Raw genomic sequence first — 17,255 nt, 5'->3', positions numbered from 1 at the left:
GAATTCCACCGAAGGCATTCAGAATATGTGTGCTACCCAAATAATGACTAAAAGTAAGTCTTAGAGAACAGGTTTCTCAAAAGGGTTGAGCGAGGAGATTAGTTAGCTTGGCTGATAGTGCTGTGCTGACGGGCTTGCCTCGGTTGCACTCAAATACAGTGGTTTGACGACGACTATTCCCTTGTGCTACATCAGCAGTTATACAAGTAGGCTACAAATTAAAAACAACATGAACCCCAAAAAGTGCAAGACTGTACCTGTAGAAGAACAATCAACAGTAAAATATTTCACAGTGAGTACAAGAGTTAACTTCGTTACTAACCTACAAGAGCAAAAGTCTCCACTGGGGGTGAATGGGAGTCTATGGAGCTAAATGGCTAAATTTGTCTCTTTCGCCTGATTGTCGTTGAGAAATCTCCGATTTGATTGTAGTTTTTGCATGTTCAACATGGATTATATGTCGAAAGTTGAATGAACGAGTACTTATGTCCTTTTAATTTCTTACAGGGTGAGTCATTGTTGCCCATAACATGCTAGCATTCTGCTAATGAATGCTGATTGGTTAGTGAAGGACTGATATGACCAGAGGTCCCACGCAACAACATTAGCAAGCCAAAAAATCTTTCTAGCATGTGTATTGACAGGGAGAACCTGTCAGCTGTGTTGTCGATACCCTGAGAGAAAAAAGTAAGTAACCAGAGCTTGCCGTAAAGCAGTAGCTCTGGTCGTACGATGTGTATGACGTCAATGACATTTTCAAATGCTTTTTAGAACAGAAAGGCGACTTTAAAACAATCTAACAGCCAGCAGTGTGTATTGTTTTTGCCTCCCCTTTCGAATTCAGAATTCAAATTACTAGACAAAAAATTATATCCTGAGAAAAGTGGATTTTAAGGGGTACCGCTCCATAGACCTCCATTCATTCTGCACTCGCTCGTCAGCGAGCGGAACTTCAACCAGTTCAGAACCCGGAAGTTTCCAGAGAGTGGCAGTTCTCTCTATATTAGACATTCTCTGGTAGTATAGAGGGTTTCACTGCGCCATCTTGGAGGCACTCCGCATCACAACAAAGCACTGGCACTGAAGTATATCCCGAATGTCGTTAAGGAAAATGTTGAATTATTGCCGTGTTTCAGGTTGTACCAATAGGACAGATCGAGAAAAACATTTGGTATAGTATCGACTTCCAAAAGTTATCAAAAACCAGGGAGAGGAATGCCAGAGATTATATGAGAAAAGTAGGCGCTTGTGGTTGGCAAAGATCAACCAAGATCACGGAAAAATCTGGACAACATCCGTATTTGTTCGGCACATTTCTTGTCAGGTATTGTGAAATGTTTAATTCAGCGGTAAATACTAGTACTAGTAAATAGTAAAAACAATTACTGCTTTTATTGTTTTTACTGTGCTTATTTTACTGTAAAGCTGACATCGACATAATATAATTCATATAAAACTACTGCATGTGTATGGGTTCAGAGAGAAAGGTAGTTAACAATATCGGGACATCCAACTGAAGGCAGAATCACCGGGTCGTCACGAATCCAAGTAGAGGGAGCTAGGTTAACTGGTAGGGGTCTGCACCGCCAATAAATCCTAATTTCTCAAAATGTCAACCCTTTTCTTGTGGTCCAAGTCCTTTCCTATATGCCTTTGGATCTTGGACGCGTTTTGACGACCATTTCGGTCGTTTAGACATGGCTGCAGTTGTACCAAAGAGTATAGAATATACGTTCTTTGGTTGTACTCCGTTCAGTTGTTTACACCAAGTGCCTCCAATATGGCCGCGCATCCGGGTTACCACCCAGAACGTGACGTCGGTGAAAACCCTCTATAGACCCAGCTCCCAACCCAACTTTGAGAATAGATTAACGGCGATTTTTTTTTTTATCGCCCGAAAAGACTCTTAGCCCCCCCCCCCACACACACACACCGAAACGCTGTCATGACGTGCTATATGCACCTATCTCTAACAGAAATGACAATTTCACAGTCTCTCACTCGCTCGAAATACAAAATCCCCGGGATTCAAAGGGAGATTGTGGCTGTTTATCAATCTGAAGAACGCTGAGAACACAAGTACATTCTTTTGAAGAACATTCTTGCAAGCGTCCTTGCGAGGATGGTCTTGCAAGGACGCAAGGACGGAGAATTGAGATGGTTAGGGTTTTCCTGGATTCGCAGCATTATGATAACACTGACTAACTACAAAAACTAGATAACAAAGCTAAAAAATGGTCCCTCTACCTGTAATTTTAAGTTTTCTGTCCCTTGCTAACTTACAGGGCCTAATGTTAACTAGTGTCTGCACTGAGATGAGCTAGGTTATCGAAAAGTCGGAGCAAATTTACAAATTAGCCGTTTCATCAATAAAATAAGAACATTTTCAGGGACTACACTGCCTATTTCTCGTCACATTATAATTCAGATGCTGATTTACACGTACTGTTTAGCTGAAATATGAAAAGAAAAAAATTACAGTTGGGAGGTTTGTCCGCCTCGCTTGACATCTTGCAATGACTTCTGGAGAATCAGAAGCGTTCTCGCTGGTCAAGTCACCATCCGATGCATCCTCGATAAAGGGGGCGGATCAAGATAATTTCCGGGTATTTTTGGCGTTCTTGGTGACTTGTGTCAAAGAAAATGTCTAATATGGAGAGAACTGCCACTCTCGGGAAACGTCCGGGTTCTGAACTGGTTGAAGTTCCATGTGAGGGCGCTAACGAGCGAGTGCAGAATGAATCTATGGAGCGTCTATGGAGCGGTACCCCTCAAAATACACTTTTCTCAGGATATGATTTTTTGTCTAGTGATTTGAATTCTGAATTCGAAAGGGGAGGCAAAAAAATAAAAAACACATTGCTGGCTGTTGGATTGTTATAAAGTTGCCTTTCTGTTCTAAAAAGCTTTTGAAAATGTAATTGACGTCATACACATCGTATGACCAGAGCTACTGCTTGACGGCAAGCTCTGGTCACTTACTTTTTTCTCTCAGGGCATCGACAACACAGCTGACAGGTTAGGCTCTCCCTGTCAATACACATGCTAGAAAGAGTTTTGGCTTGCTAATGTTGTTGCTAATGTTGCTAATGCTCCGACATTCTGATTCCGCTTCGGATGCCATCAAGCGGGAGCTCTGGTCGTATCAGTCCTTCACTAACCAATCAGCATTCATTAGCAGAATGCTAGCGTGTTATGGGCAACAAAGACTCACCATGTAAGAAATCAAAAGGACATAAGTACTTGTTCATTCAACTTTCGACCTATAATCCATGTTGAACATGCACAAACTATAATCAAATAAGAGATTTTTCAACGACAATCAGGCGAAAGAGACAGATTTAGCTGTTTAGCTCCATAGACTCCCATTCAACATGCACTCGCTCGCGATCACCCCAAGTGGAACTCTGGTGGAACTGCAACACAATTCGGTACAATGGGGCTTAATAGGGATTGGCAAGGCTCTCTTTAAACAGGCTCTGCTTGTGTTCTTTGGATTGGAACTGTACTTGGGCAATGAAAGATGACGTCAAACGAGTTCGCAAGAACGGCATCATTTTACAACATACTAACAGCATACTTTTTGGGATGTTTAAAGGGATTTACTTAACAACACAAAATATTCACAAAACATATGCAGTATATATGGACAGAAAGAAATTATGAAAGAAGGAGAGAAAAAGAGCAAAAGGAGGACACTTAACATGCAATATTGCACAGCTTCATGTTCATGTATCTATGCATGAGTCTCTCTGATGAGTCTCAAACGGATATAGACTGCCCACAGCTTCCTGTGTTCCTTAGGCAGAACATCAATCAGGCAGGCACTGCGTTTGACCCGGAGAGGAGGGATGAAACATGTTCTGCATTCTTTTAAAATAACAGGTGTCTGTCCAAGATTGTACAAGATTTTCTCCAGATTGACATTGAAATAGCTTCTAAGGCATTACTAAACAGTGATTCCATTGCAGCATTAGCCAACCCCTATTAGGTAAGATTGCTTCCATGCTTCAACTGTGAAAAAAAATTCCCCCTCCTTGACAATGTCTGTTAATTTCCTCAGAGTCAGACGTGGCGGACTTTGATGGCAGAAGCTCTCTACTGTACCGGTTTAACCAGAAGTCCATGTCGACGGTGAAGGATGTGATCTCCCTGCGCTTCAAGAGTGGTCAGGCTGAGGGGGTGCTGGTCCACGGGGAGGGCCAGAGAGGAGACTACATCACTCTGGAGCTGCACCGGGGCCGACTGGCACTCTACCTCAACCTGGGTGAGACTCTCACCAGGGGGGCCGGCCTCTAGGAGCTGTTGAAGGAAGGTGCTTCTGGAGGACCAGTTAACATGGAGTTGAGGGAGCAGTTTGGTTAATGGACTGTGACTGGTGGGTAGTGTGTGCCTGTGTGTTAGAGGGGAGAGAGACATAAATAGAGATAGAAATGTGATAGCATGTGTCAGAGCATGTGTGCGTGTGTGTGTGTGTGTTAGTGTGTGTCCGTCTGAGCGTTGTGACGAGCGTGCGTGTGTGTCCTTGCCCTCTCAATTACCAATCCACCTGAGCTCTATCGACTAGCTGGTCTAAGATGGTTAAGGGTTCAGTCAGTAGCTCAGCTGGGATCCAGTGTTCTCAAACAGAGGTTTGTTTTCAGACGATACCAGGCTACGGTTCAGCAGTGGTCGTGTTGCGGTCACTCTGGGCAGTCTTCTGGATGACCAGCACTGGCACTCTGTCCTTATCGAGCGCTTCAACAAGCAGGTCAACTTAACAGTGGACACCCACACACAGCACTTCAGAACCAAGGGGGAAGGAGACTCACTAGAGGTGGACTATGAGGTTAGTTCTCCTTTCTCCTCAGACTGACTGAACTGAAGGTGGACCTCTTATAGCTTCTCAAGCTGTAGCTCCCCAGATGTCCTCTGACTCTTGCTGAGGAACTGTGGAACATCACGTTAACATCATTAGCAGGAAATCTTAGTGAAGCCCCTTAGGTGTAACCTTATGCTCTAAAACCGTATCAGAAGTTTGAATCTCTTTATTTCTGACGAATCCTTTCCCCAACCTTCTCCTCTAGCTGAGCTTTGGGGGCATCCCACTACCTGGAAAGCCCGGAACCTTCCTCAGGAAGAACTTCCACGGCTGCATTGAGAACCTCTACTACAACGGTATCAACATCATCGACCTGGCAAAGCGACGCAAGCCCCAGATCTATAGCGTGGTAAGACTCTTCATCCTTAGGTACCAAGAGATAAGGAGCTTGTTACTAAAACACAAAAGACAACGAGAAAATAGTTAAAACAGCCAGGGCGCTGCGGGGTTTTAATTGCGCTGCTGCGCAGAGAGTTTGCAGTCGAATGCAATGTGATTCAATCATGTTTAATCACAGTTGCATTTGAATTAGTCACATGGATTTCTCTGTGGTCCTTAAACTGTGAGTGAAATGGAGCAGGAGAGTGTCAAGAGGGGATGCGAGGGAGGGGGTAAAAAAAGTAGAGTAAGAAATCCAATCTATTCTCTCTATCATTACGTCCTATCTGGTCCACACTACTCTGCCATTAAGTCTAAATCTATGAATAGATTCAGCCAAAGGCTTAGCACACCCTTCCTCCTCCTTTCAAATCAGACAGCCAGGCCCAAGAACCACATTCATCTCAAACACCTTTTCCCCTTGAAACTGATTGCTATGTTAAAAGGCCTTTACTTACAAGTGAGAGAGACTTTTTTCTTTCTTCCTTTTTTTTGCCCACGGACGGCCATGATGGAATCTCTAATGGAATTTCAATGTGGAATTCTTCCCCAGGTGGTTTTGGGAGGAATCACATTGAGAGTCAAAGTGGTGCGATTGCTCTTCGCTGCCTTCCGGGCATACAGATTGATAGGAAACTGACCTCAATTTACATAACTGGTCTGGTCCATGTACCTGCAGGACCTTTGCACTTTGTGGAATATAAGTGCAATTTCATTCTTTCTGTCTTTGCTTGCTTCCCAATGACCTGCTTTGATAGACGTTGAGGACCTCAATGATTTCTTAGCTATTTCCTTCTGTGTCTTCAAAGCACTTTAAAGGTTGAAAATAGTCTGTCAGAAATGTGTTATTATCAGTTTTGTTGAAGAAAATAAGGATATCTGTTATCGTGGTTCAGAGATCAACATGACATTCCTTCAGAAACCTTAAATCATCAGCTCTCCATGAGGTTAATTAGCCATTAGCGACGCTGATGATGAAATGTGTAAATAACATCGCCTGGTTCCTTCGTCTCCAGGGCAACGTGACCTTCTCCTGCTCAGAGTCCCAGCAGGAGGCCACCACCTTCCTGAGCTCCAGCAGCAGCTTCCTGTCGCTCCCGGTAACGCCGTCTGCTATGGGGGGTCTGGCGGTGCGTTTCCAGTTCCGTACCTGGAACCCAGACGGCCTGCTGCTCTCCACCCTGCTGGCCCAGGAGCCCCGGAGACTGGAGCTGCAGATCAGCAACAGCCGGCTCCGTCTCACCCACCACACGTCAGCCCAGCAGAAATCCGAGGTGTCCACTGGTGAGGACCAGCCGCTGGCCGGATAACCATGTCACTGAACCCTAAAGTTCCACAACCTCCTAGCAACCTGCATGGAGTCCATCTGCTCAGAGACCATCTGAGGGGAATGCAGTGTTTGTTTCTATAAAAGACTCCTGGCTCTCTACCAGGGCAGACAGACAGTATTCAACTTAATCCATCATAAAGCCGTTGACTGTCTATGTTTGGTTGAGCACATGATATTCATCAACACCGTTTTTATTACCTTTGCCCTCAATCATCACAAAGCATACGTAATCTCCTCAGTAAGGCTTCAAGGAAAATGTTATCCTGCTTGAGTTTATAAGGTTTTTACCGCATTGCCATGTGAACAATAACCTGGATAATCGTTTTGGATTGCAGAAGCCAGACCTAAAAGCAGATGGCAGACACAGAGGAATATTTAGACCCAGAAGACCGACACAGCTTGAAACTTATCTTTAAAGAAAGTCTAGTTTCATCTTGCCTCCCATTCTGCAATAGCTGGAGCTTAGTTAAAGCCATATTAATATTTTATCTGACAATAGTAACTGGAATATTTTTATAACTGCACAATAAAACCTAACCTTTGAGTCTGTGTTATTTTAGTTTCCTCAAGATTGGAATAGGTCAGTGGTACAACATTGACCTCAGATCAACAGGTTGCAGGTTGAAATCCTCTCTAAGTGTTAAATAAAAGTGTCTGGTAAATAAATACAATATGTTCTCATGTAACAAAACAGTGCCAAGTCATTAACTTTCTACAACTTGTCCAAATAGCATATGAGGTCAAGACTTATAGTTGAATAACTATTGCATTAAAATATGTAAGCATTTCATGATCCTGTAATGTGAAGGTAACTCTCACCCAGAACTGTCCAATGTGCTTCCTCAGGTCACAGAGTGAATGATGGACTGTGGCACTCGGTGAGTCTCAGCACGCAGGGTCTGCAGGTGACCATGAGTCTGGACAATGAGCCGGCCTCCACCATCGAGCTGGGGGAGCACCTGGAGGCAGGACACAGCTTCTACTTTGGAGGTCAGATTACACACAGCGACATGCTTCAACCTCAGATCATTCCTCTCTCATATCTCTTACTCCCACTTCTCCAAGGAGATGTTTCCAGTGGGACTGTCCACTGTTAGGTGGTCCTGTTGTAGTGTGTGTTCAGAAAAATCCTATCCCTGCCTCATAATCATAGCCTCCATCTCAAGCGCATGCAAGGAGATGATCCTTGCCTCAACCCTTCTTTCAAACATTCTCAAGCAGTAAGGTTTAAAAAGGAGGCTGAGGCAGAGGGGGGGGGGGGGCAGTTTGAAATGGGTTTTTCAAACATCGAAACAATGTGCTTTGTACGATTAATGTAGTTTCATGTGAAATTATGCGTCCTTCAGGTTGTCCCTCTTCCCAGAGTGTCTTGGGTTGCAGGAACCCCACGCTGGCATTCCAGGGATGCATGCGTCTCATTGTCATCAACAGCCAGCCAATCAACCTCAACCACGTCCAGCAAGGCCTGCTGGGAAGCCACAATGAGCTTCAGTTCGACACATGTGGCATACATGACAGGTAAAGCTGTTCCTTTTATTAAACCTCCTCAATAGATAGACTCTCATTTGGTTGAGAAGGCTATAGTGAGAAGGCTTAAGATGGTTCGGTAGATATGGTTAGGTAGTGATTATCAGATGGTTAGGAACAGCCGAAATGGAAATAAATGGTTAGGTAGAGATGGTAGGTAATGTGATCTCTTGCTCATTATGGCGAATTGCTTCTCTCCTGCCCTGCTATCCTGCCCAGACTTTCCTGCCGTCCTCTCCTGCACAGTCTTCTTGCCATGCCATCCTGCACAGTTGGGGTTTTGGACCTCTCGCAAGCTCGGCCAGTCGGCACTCTCTGACAGGGTTGTCCAATTACACACTGTTGTTAGCCGTGTAGCAACTTCCCTGCTAACAAGCAGCTCCTGCCATCAGCTGTCTCCTTCCCCTCAGTCAGGGGTGTACTGTAATATACAGTGATACCTTGAATTAATCCTGCATGTGTAGTGTCGTACAGTATAGATGAGGAGACAAACAAACAAGCTGGAGTTTCCCTGTTTACCCTGCGGAGGGCTTCTGATGTCAGACCCAGACTAGCTGAGGTTTTTCATCTGGAAGGCTAAGTGTTTCAGAGCTACCAGGGTGTGTTTTAAATGGCGCATAAGGGTGAGCTGCAGGCTCATGGCAAGATTAAATGAGATGTGAGACAAAATGTTCTTAGACTCGGAGTACTGTTATCACCTGCTGTCAAAAATCCCTATCATAAAAAAAGCATGGCTGTATAGTCCACAACCATGTCATATCTCCTACTATAAGCTTTTCTTGTAGTCATCATGCGGTTGTAAGGGCAAGGTTTATGTTCGGTTTTGTGCAATGTTCTGTAAATCCATTCTGTTGATGTGTGTTCTCACTCCAGCATTGGCGTATCTAAGCGAAGTGCAGCTTCATTAAAAAGAGCAGGAGATTAACCTTTACGAGTGTTAATCTCCTTTCCCTGTGTCCAATCAAACTGCATGACTCAATTTATAGCAAGTGTGCACTTCTGAGCACTGGCTACTGTAATTTCATGATCTGTAAGGGCAGGGCATCTTGCGAACACAACAATGGGAATAGCTTGGTGGTAATTAAACCAAGGCCTGCAACCTTATCCTTGGCGCGGTCGCCTCGCTCTATGGCAATTAATGGGAGAGAGACGAAAGTGTATGAAATTATAGATGCGTGCTTGAAAGGCTGGCAATTATGCGTAACTTAAGGAGGCTCAAGGAAGGGACTATTAATCAGAAGAAGCGTGGTTTGGAATTTCCGTAAAGCACAGGCTGTTCACATCCCGTAAACAAGCGGCAGGTTGACATGATGATGCTTTCTTTTTTTAGATGCGCTTCCGCGATGAGTGTTTGCTTTTCACTTGCCCCTCAATCTGAGTAGATACGAAGCCAGATTGTATGGGATTTATGAAAAAGACTAAATCAAGAATAAAAAAACAATTGCAAAGGAAATTTTAAAATTGTGTTTATCTTGCTTTCAGACTATTTGGGTGCAAGAGCGTGTCTTGATAATGGCAGGGAAATGAAGAATATATTTGTAAGCCGGGAGCTGCTTCACTGATAATGAAAGGTTCAGAGGAAGACACACAAATGTCTGTCCTTTTTTACATAACACAAAAGCCTGGCAGTTCTTTATATGTTTTGTAGGCTTTTAAGGACATACATTTTGTTATCAACAAATCTGTCTTTACTCTTCCTTCATTTGATATTTTTTGGGGTTGTTGATTTTATTGACTGATGAAAGTGTCTGACATTGCAAAGTAAAGAAGAAACCGTCGAGTTACTCTTGTGAGATCACCAAGAATGCTGCCTGGTGAGAAAAGCCCATACTGGAATGAAAACCGAGTATGTGTAGATAGAACATACAATATCTCTCTCTTTAGCAATCTCTCTTCAACTCACTTTCTCTCTTTCTCCAGATGTCTTCCGAACCTGTGTGAGCATGGTGGTCAATGTTCCCAGTCCTGGACCACCTTCAACTGTGACTGTTCAGGAACAGGATACTCTGGAGCTACCTGCCACAATTGTGAGCCGACACACACCCATACACCGTACACACCCTTTCTACAAATCACGTTAGAGTATTTGGAGCCAAACAAGCCAGGCCAGACCAGAAGATTTGCCATGTTGTTGTGTAGCTTGAGCAAACAAAGCAAACCATCACTCCTGTGTCCTGTGCTGTCAACATAACACAGCTCAATTACAAGAACAAACTGCAGAGAGCAATGCTGGTTCAAGCCACTGTGACCTCTAGATTAATTCTGCAGTTCTCTCCTGCCTCTAAATCTTTCAGCAACTCTTCAGAAGCTTCCATCCAACATATGGAAGTTTCTCCTTTCTCTCTCTCCGTCTGCCTCTTGACATACCCAACCTCTCCTTTGATATTCACCTCAGAGCACGGCGTGCGAATCCTTGTGTGAGAATCCTTGCTCTAGAATACTGATTCCTTGTTTACACACCAGCGGATGCAGTTGTCCTTGCATGTCGGGGCCAACGTGACGGAAACGGAACACCACCTGAATAAAAATTGCCCTAACAGCACATGCTCTCGTATGCTAAATGTTTTGAGGCTACAGTCAGGTCTACAGTATCCTCACTCTGCTTTATGATCCATAAAATGTCAGAAGCAAGGAGAAACTGTTGCTCGTTGCATACTGTGTTTCCTCTGTGCTGTGCTCTCCCTTTGGGGGAATAGTGTGTAATAATAAATATTTTGGAGATAATCTTGTTAAGGAGGTCATTCTTAAGTGTGACACCATTTTTTTATCACATGGACTCGGCAAAAGCTTTGCCGGGAGCTTTACTTACATTAGCAAAATAAGACAAAAATCCCCTTTGGTATCTGTTACACAGTGTTTTGGGTCACTAAACCTTTATGTTTATTTGTATTTGTATTTCGGTTGACCATATTGGACACAGTTTGAGTCTGTTTTCCCTCCAGCTATCTATGAGGTGTCCTGCCAGGCCTACAGACAGGTGGGCAGCTCCTCGGGCTACTTCTCCATTGATCCAGACGGAAGTGGACCTCTGGGGCCCACACAAGTCTACTGCAACATGACAGGTGAGTCAGAGTAAGAGCGAGGTCATGGGCGAGATCATGGGCTTGGCGGGGCAGTCAGTGCCTCAACTCTGCCAGTTTCCCTCAGGGACCTCTGAGATCATTCCAGAAGAGGGACACAGTATATAATATCAGCTCTGTTCGCTCACAGATCACGTTGCATTGATCCACAGCACGACTGACAGCTGACAGTTCACTACCCAGCAGAAAATCGTTTGGGCTAATTCGATATGGGCCCCGCACATGGCCAGTGGCAAGCTTCTCCCTCCTCAGCAAGCAGTGTTTTGTGGGCATATCCTGGACATTAGTATCTGCATATCCCCAAAGCATGTCCTAAAATTACACTCGTCCACAAAGGTCAATCCACATGGAGTAAATCCAGCATCCCGAGAGAGGGGAGGGCCAGGCCTTGGCAGCGGTGCAGGACAGAGAGCACATTGTTGGCGCCCAAGACAATATCCATCACCACCCTGTCACCGGCTCCCAGCCATGACCTTTACAGAGGTTAATGCAACATTGAAGTCATTACGGAGGTGGCTGCTGTCTAGTGATAGTATAGCTCTATATCACAATGTGTTTTCCTCTCAACTCAGCCCCCCACAACCCCCAAATCCTAATCATTTTGCAGTAAGTTGCCTCAGGTTGACCTCAATTAAAGAATCCATTAGAGATGTAAATAACTCTCAGCTTGACAACCTGGGATGTGAATTATCGCAAAGTGGAGAAGGATTTTCTCTTAGGCAAGGTAAACACAAAATCCCTATAATACATACTAAATGGAGGATGGAAATGAATTGGAGTCTTCACCTCAATTAATCACGTAAACTGTTAACCCATGGAGGGAGCACATATGGGCAATCTCTTCCATCAGCTTCCTATCAGACATGGATTACTGCACTCAGCGGTGAATAAGTCCCTCAGGAATTCTGTTAATGAATTCACAACTCATGTAGTTTCTTAAAAAAATATATTGTTGTCATGTTCACTTAGGAGGATGTTACCTGTGTCTGTGGGTCACAGGCCAACATATTAGTAGTTAAACATGTCTGCTTGCATCTGTGTATGTGTGTGTTTGTGTGCAGATGACAAAGTGTGGACATTGGTGACCCACAACAGCTCAGGTCCAGTGAGAGTCCAGGGTTCCTCCATCCAGAAGCCCTACATTATGAGCTTCAACTACAGCGCCTCGTCTGACCAACTACGCACCCTCGTAGCCGGGTCCGAGCAGTGTCAACAAGAAGTGACATACGTCTGCAGGAAGTCACGCCTCTTCAACACCCGAGGTGAGTCAGTGGTGAACAAGGTTTACATTCCTGAGAGATCCTTCCTAATAGTCATCCCTGTCTCCTGGCTACCTGACTGTCTGATCCAGCATGTGACCTCACAGAATATACACACAACATTCTCTCACAATTTTTCTCATTATTTCACAATAACTTGAAAGGCTATCCCCACAGCTTGTCTCCAGCATTCATCTTCAATTGCTATGGGAGCAAGAGGGGTCCCAGACATCCCACGTTTGCTCCTATATCATGAAACATTCATGGAGTCCCAAATTCCCATATTCCCCTGGTGTCATGTGCTTGCAAACAAACAAGTTCATTATCACAGCAGATCAAAGAGAGACAGAAAAGCAGGCCTTTCATGGAACCATGCACAACCATAAGAACATAAATGGCTTAGTTCTGTGCCATGCCCATACACAGATATACGCTACAAAGAAGGTCTATAACAACATGCTAAATATCCTGCATCACTTCATGGGCACATATACAATTGACAGTCCTATGTTACACTTTAATGTTTCGTAGGAGATTCAAGTCAATCTGCATAGGCAAACATGCACCCAACAGTTTATTAACAGTAGTTGTATTGGTACTTTATTCACCCTGAGGGGATATTGGAGCATTGCATCAGGCAACATATAAATAGAAGAAACAGAAAACACACAAACAAACCATACCAAACAATACCAGAACAAAAAAACGTAATACACATAATACAAAATACAAAAATATATATTCAAAATATACAAAATGACAATAATATCAAATCCCGATGCATAAAGTATGCTGTTTACGTGGTAGTACACAGGGTTGATTCACAGGGTCTTACACACAAAACAATACAGGTGACACACAGAGACACACAATGGTGATTTAATACTGGACAGATGAGTGTCAGTATATAAATAAATACAGAAATATTGATCCTAACCCAGACTCCTGGGTGAGAACAGGCATTGAGGGGCCTAGTCCTCGGGAAATTCACAACCATCTCTTTCGTCTTGGAGATGTTGAGCTGCAGGCAGTTCCTCCTGCACCAGCCAACAAAGTCATCCACCTGGCTCCTGTACTCACCCTCCTGACCATCCCTGATGCACCCCACAATAGAAGACTCAGGGTAGAGCTTCTGCAAAGACCAACCCCTTGAATATCCCATTTCACAGCATTGTCAAACGCTACGCAAATGTATTTGTCTAATTATACTCATTAATTTGCTTTGATGTTAATAGTTTTTTTTTGTGGTCATTTGTACACATCATTGAAAGGCTATGTATCACAGTGGTGCGTTTTGTCAAAGACAAACCAACCACTCATGACAGGAAACAAGAAATCACCAATTCCAAGGACTTATTGTCAAACCTTGTTTGCTTGTCTTGTTCCACTTACTCATTATCTATAGACATGCAGTTGTAGAAATATGAATGCAAACTCACTCATTTCTCTTTCCATGACCACTAATTACACAAACAAGCTTTTCAGTCCTGGTAGAGTTGTCACCAACAGTGGGACTGCATCTAACAGCATAAACAACTGGGTTGGCGTCATTAGCAAAAACACAATCACAGGTTCATTTTATGGGCATTTGTATCAACATGTCAGGTATAGTGCCAGGTGGGTAAGAGGGTGTTGATACTGCATTCTTGGTAATAATAAAGAGATGCTTTATGAATATTTTAACTGTGGTTTTATGACTATGAGGCATAACCCTGTAAAATGTATCAAGAGACTGGGGGATTTGGGGATGAGGAGAGAAGAATATTGTACATGCCGTTGAAAGAATGTCACGATTATAATTAGAGAGAAGAGAGGTGTGAAACAGTTTTTCGTGTTTCAAGATTGAACAAGTTTGAGAAGCTCTGAGCACCTACATGAGGTCTACTGGGCTAAAGCAAAAGCATTGCATCTGACTGGTGCTTGTTGTTTGTGGTCCTGTATGGTCCTAGCGATGTTCCCATCTATCTGCAAGGTCAGCAGGTTCTAATGTACAGTCCTGTGGTGAGGCAGAGGAAAAAGGCAGGGCCACTTAGTCAGACTGCAGTACATGAGGCTATTTAGACAGACTGCAGTACATGAGGCTAGTCTGACAGACTGCAGTACATGAGGCTAGTCTGACAGACTGCAGTACATGAGGAAGGTCTGACGGGCATCACTCACAGACAGTTAACAGTAGATGCCAGCAAGTTCCAGCAGGGCTCTGATAACCCTCACTGGGCCACTCTGCAGTGGTGAGCTCCAGACTTTCACCAGGGCTTTGATGGGCACATGCCCAATCCGGCAAGTGTGAGATTGTTCAACGCATGTTATTATAAAAATATGACTCACAAACTTACACAAATAGTAATTTGTTCCCACATCTGTACTCCTACTGTACATTGCTAAATATTCCAAGCCAAAACATTAAAAGAATGTTTGGTTCTTGTGTGTGCATTTGTTCTGTGTTTGTAGACGGCACCCCGTTGTCCTGGTGGGTGGACCAAGGTGGAGAGAGGAGGACCTACTGGGGAGGCTTCCTGCCCGGGGTCCAGCAGTGCTCCTGCAGCCTGGAGGAGAACTGCAGAGACATGAACTACTTCTGCAACTGTGACGCAGACACAGATTCATGGTAACATATGACCATCACCCCCACAGGCTATATTAAATTTACATTTAGTCATTTAGCAGACACTCTTATCCAGAGCGACTTACAGTGAGTACAGGGACATTCTCCCCGAGGCAAGTAGGGTGAAGTGCCTTGCCCAAGGACACAACGTAATTTGGCACGGCCAGGAATTGAACCAACAACTTTCGGATTAATAGCCCGACTCCTTAACCGCTCAGCCATCTGACTCTCCTGGTGTCAAGCTCATCACCACCATGAGCTGTATCTGCCTGTGTTCATCTGTCATACTGTACCACTGTCATCTGTGGGAGTCAGATGGCTGAGCGGTGAGGGAGTTGGGCTAGTAATCAGAAGGTTGCCGGACTGATTCCCCGCCATGCAAAAATGACGATGTGTCCTTGGGCAAGGCACCCTACTTGCCTCGGGGGGATGTCCCCGTACTTACTGTAAATCGCTCTGGATAAGAGCGTCTGCTAAAATGACTAAATGAAAAATGTAGTGTGGGTAAACTGGTTGTTCTATTGTTATATACTGTATAGTAATAATTAGTGGTGGTCATAGATTATTTTTTTAACCTAGATTAATCTCACTGTAATGTTGGAATTAATCTAGATTAAAGTGGCTAATTTGAATTCTGCCGAAGGCATTCAGAATATGTGTGCTACCCAAATAATGACTAAAAGTAAGCCAGGTGAGCGAGGAGATTAGTTCGCTTGGCTAATAGAGCTGTGAAATTCTTCATAGCTTGCGTAGTATAGACCCAGCTCCCAACGCAACTTTGATAATAGAGTAACGGCGATATTTTTTTAATCGCCCGATAAGAGTCTCATGTTTACGCAGCACGTTAACGCAGATAACGGCCCACCACTAGTAATAATGCTGATTATTGGTTAACTTTCAATGAAGCCACAGCGATGGTAAACCACTATGCTGCTATAGATGGATATACTGCATTGGTACTGTAAAGCTTCCAACAGAGCCTCAGCAGTTGAAGAAAACGTCACTGTTATAGATGAGATAGAAAGGATGTAGGCAACATCTTTCTCCTTTTTCTGTGGTGTTTAAACAGTCCCTGAATGATGACATGCTGCCAATGTAATGAGCAGTCCCTGTCAGGACTACTATAGTTGTGTATTTTAGGCTCTGTATTACAACTGTTTGCATATACTCTTGTTTGTGCTCTTGTGTTCATACAGTCTCAGTTGTCCTCCCAGTCAATATTTACTTTTGTCGTGATCATGAGTATTTTATTGCAGTTTACCTTGTCCATAAAGCTTGAACAAAAATGAATTCAATTTTGCTAATGCTGTATAAATGATCAATTGTATAAATGCATGAATAATGATCAAAGTAATTAAGCTTTAAATACAAATCTTATCATGATTTTCTTTTATTACTTCTTCGGAAATTGCAACCAGTACATTCATTTATTCTCGCCCGCCACACACCTAGGAATTCTACGTTTGAGAGACCTAATTTGCATATCTCCCGAGGCATGTGTCCGCGTGATGATAGATTGCTCCATTTTCGTTGTGTTTACTCCAAGTTCCAAGCGATGCTGAGGAATAGGTTGTTTTATCTGAGGGGCTCTGAAATTGAGAGGCCTCTGTTTTGTTTTTTCAATCGCAGGTCTAATGACACGGGAGTCCTCTCCTACAAAGACCACTTACCCGTGAGGGAGGTTATTATCGGAGACACCAACAGGACAGGCTCGGAGGCCGTCTACAGCATCGGCCCACTCCGTTGTTATGGAGACAGTAGGTGACCGCTTCTATCTTGTAGTTTTAAACTGAGACATGGAAATTGAATACGATTGTAACACTGAACATATTGTTGGTAGAAATGCTATTTCTCACAGACTGCATGGAAATGGGTATTGTTGCCCATACAGAGCATGTTGAGATGTTCCTGTATGCTCTGGTCACTAATGTGTGTTCACCAGCTGACCCTCCTGTCTATTGTGCTGCAGAGTCTGTCTCAAACGCAGCGTCCTTCTACCAGGAGTCGTCCTACCTGCACTTCCCCACCCTGCAGGCAGAGCTCAGCTCTGATATCTCCTTCTACTTCAAGACCAGCGCCCCCTCTGGGGTCTTCTTGGAGAACCTGGGCCTCAAGGACTTTATCAGAGTGGAGCTCAGCTGTGAGTCTGACCGACACACACACGCATGCACACACACATTCTCATACACAGACACACACACATACAAATTGCCAT

General features: G+C 43.9%; 1 protein-coding gene across 1 annotated transcript in view; it reads left to right on the top strand.

The window, feature by feature from the left end:
- LOC146234285 (contactin-associated protein-like 5) overlaps nucleotides 1-17,255 on the top strand; it is a 44,705-nt gene that overhangs the window by 16,438 nt on the left and 11,012 nt on the right. The window contains exons 8-19 of the mRNA XM_084688496.1: nucleotides 4,064-4,267; nucleotides 4,644-4,828; nucleotides 5,067-5,210; nucleotides 6,256-6,523; nucleotides 7,416-7,559; nucleotides 7,916-8,087; nucleotides 10,017-10,123; nucleotides 11,039-11,158; nucleotides 12,238-12,438; nucleotides 14,887-15,043; nucleotides 16,670-16,797; nucleotides 17,010-17,180. Coding sequence (XP_084544622.1) covers nucleotides 4,064-4,267; nucleotides 4,644-4,828; nucleotides 5,067-5,210; nucleotides 6,256-6,523; nucleotides 7,416-7,559; nucleotides 7,916-8,087; nucleotides 10,017-10,123; nucleotides 11,039-11,158; nucleotides 12,238-12,438; nucleotides 14,887-15,043; nucleotides 16,670-16,797; nucleotides 17,010-17,180 — 2,001 coding nt within the window. The remainder of the gene's footprint in view (nucleotides 1-4,063; nucleotides 4,268-4,643; nucleotides 4,829-5,066; nucleotides 5,211-6,255; nucleotides 6,524-7,415; nucleotides 7,560-7,915; nucleotides 8,088-10,016; nucleotides 10,124-11,038; nucleotides 11,159-12,237; nucleotides 12,439-14,886; nucleotides 15,044-16,669; nucleotides 16,798-17,009; nucleotides 17,181-17,255) is intronic.

The sequence above is a fragment of the Hypomesus nipponensis genome, chromosome 23 (genome assembly GCF_054491055.1).
Source record: "Hypomesus nipponensis isolate SF chromosome 23, ASM5449105v1, whole genome shotgun sequence".
In the NCBI taxonomy this organism is placed as follows: domain Eukaryota; kingdom Metazoa; phylum Chordata; class Actinopteri; order Osmeriformes; family Osmeridae; genus Hypomesus; species Hypomesus nipponensis.
Note: the sequence above shows the minus strand (reverse complement) of the source record. Positions and strands in the feature narration are given on the sequence as shown.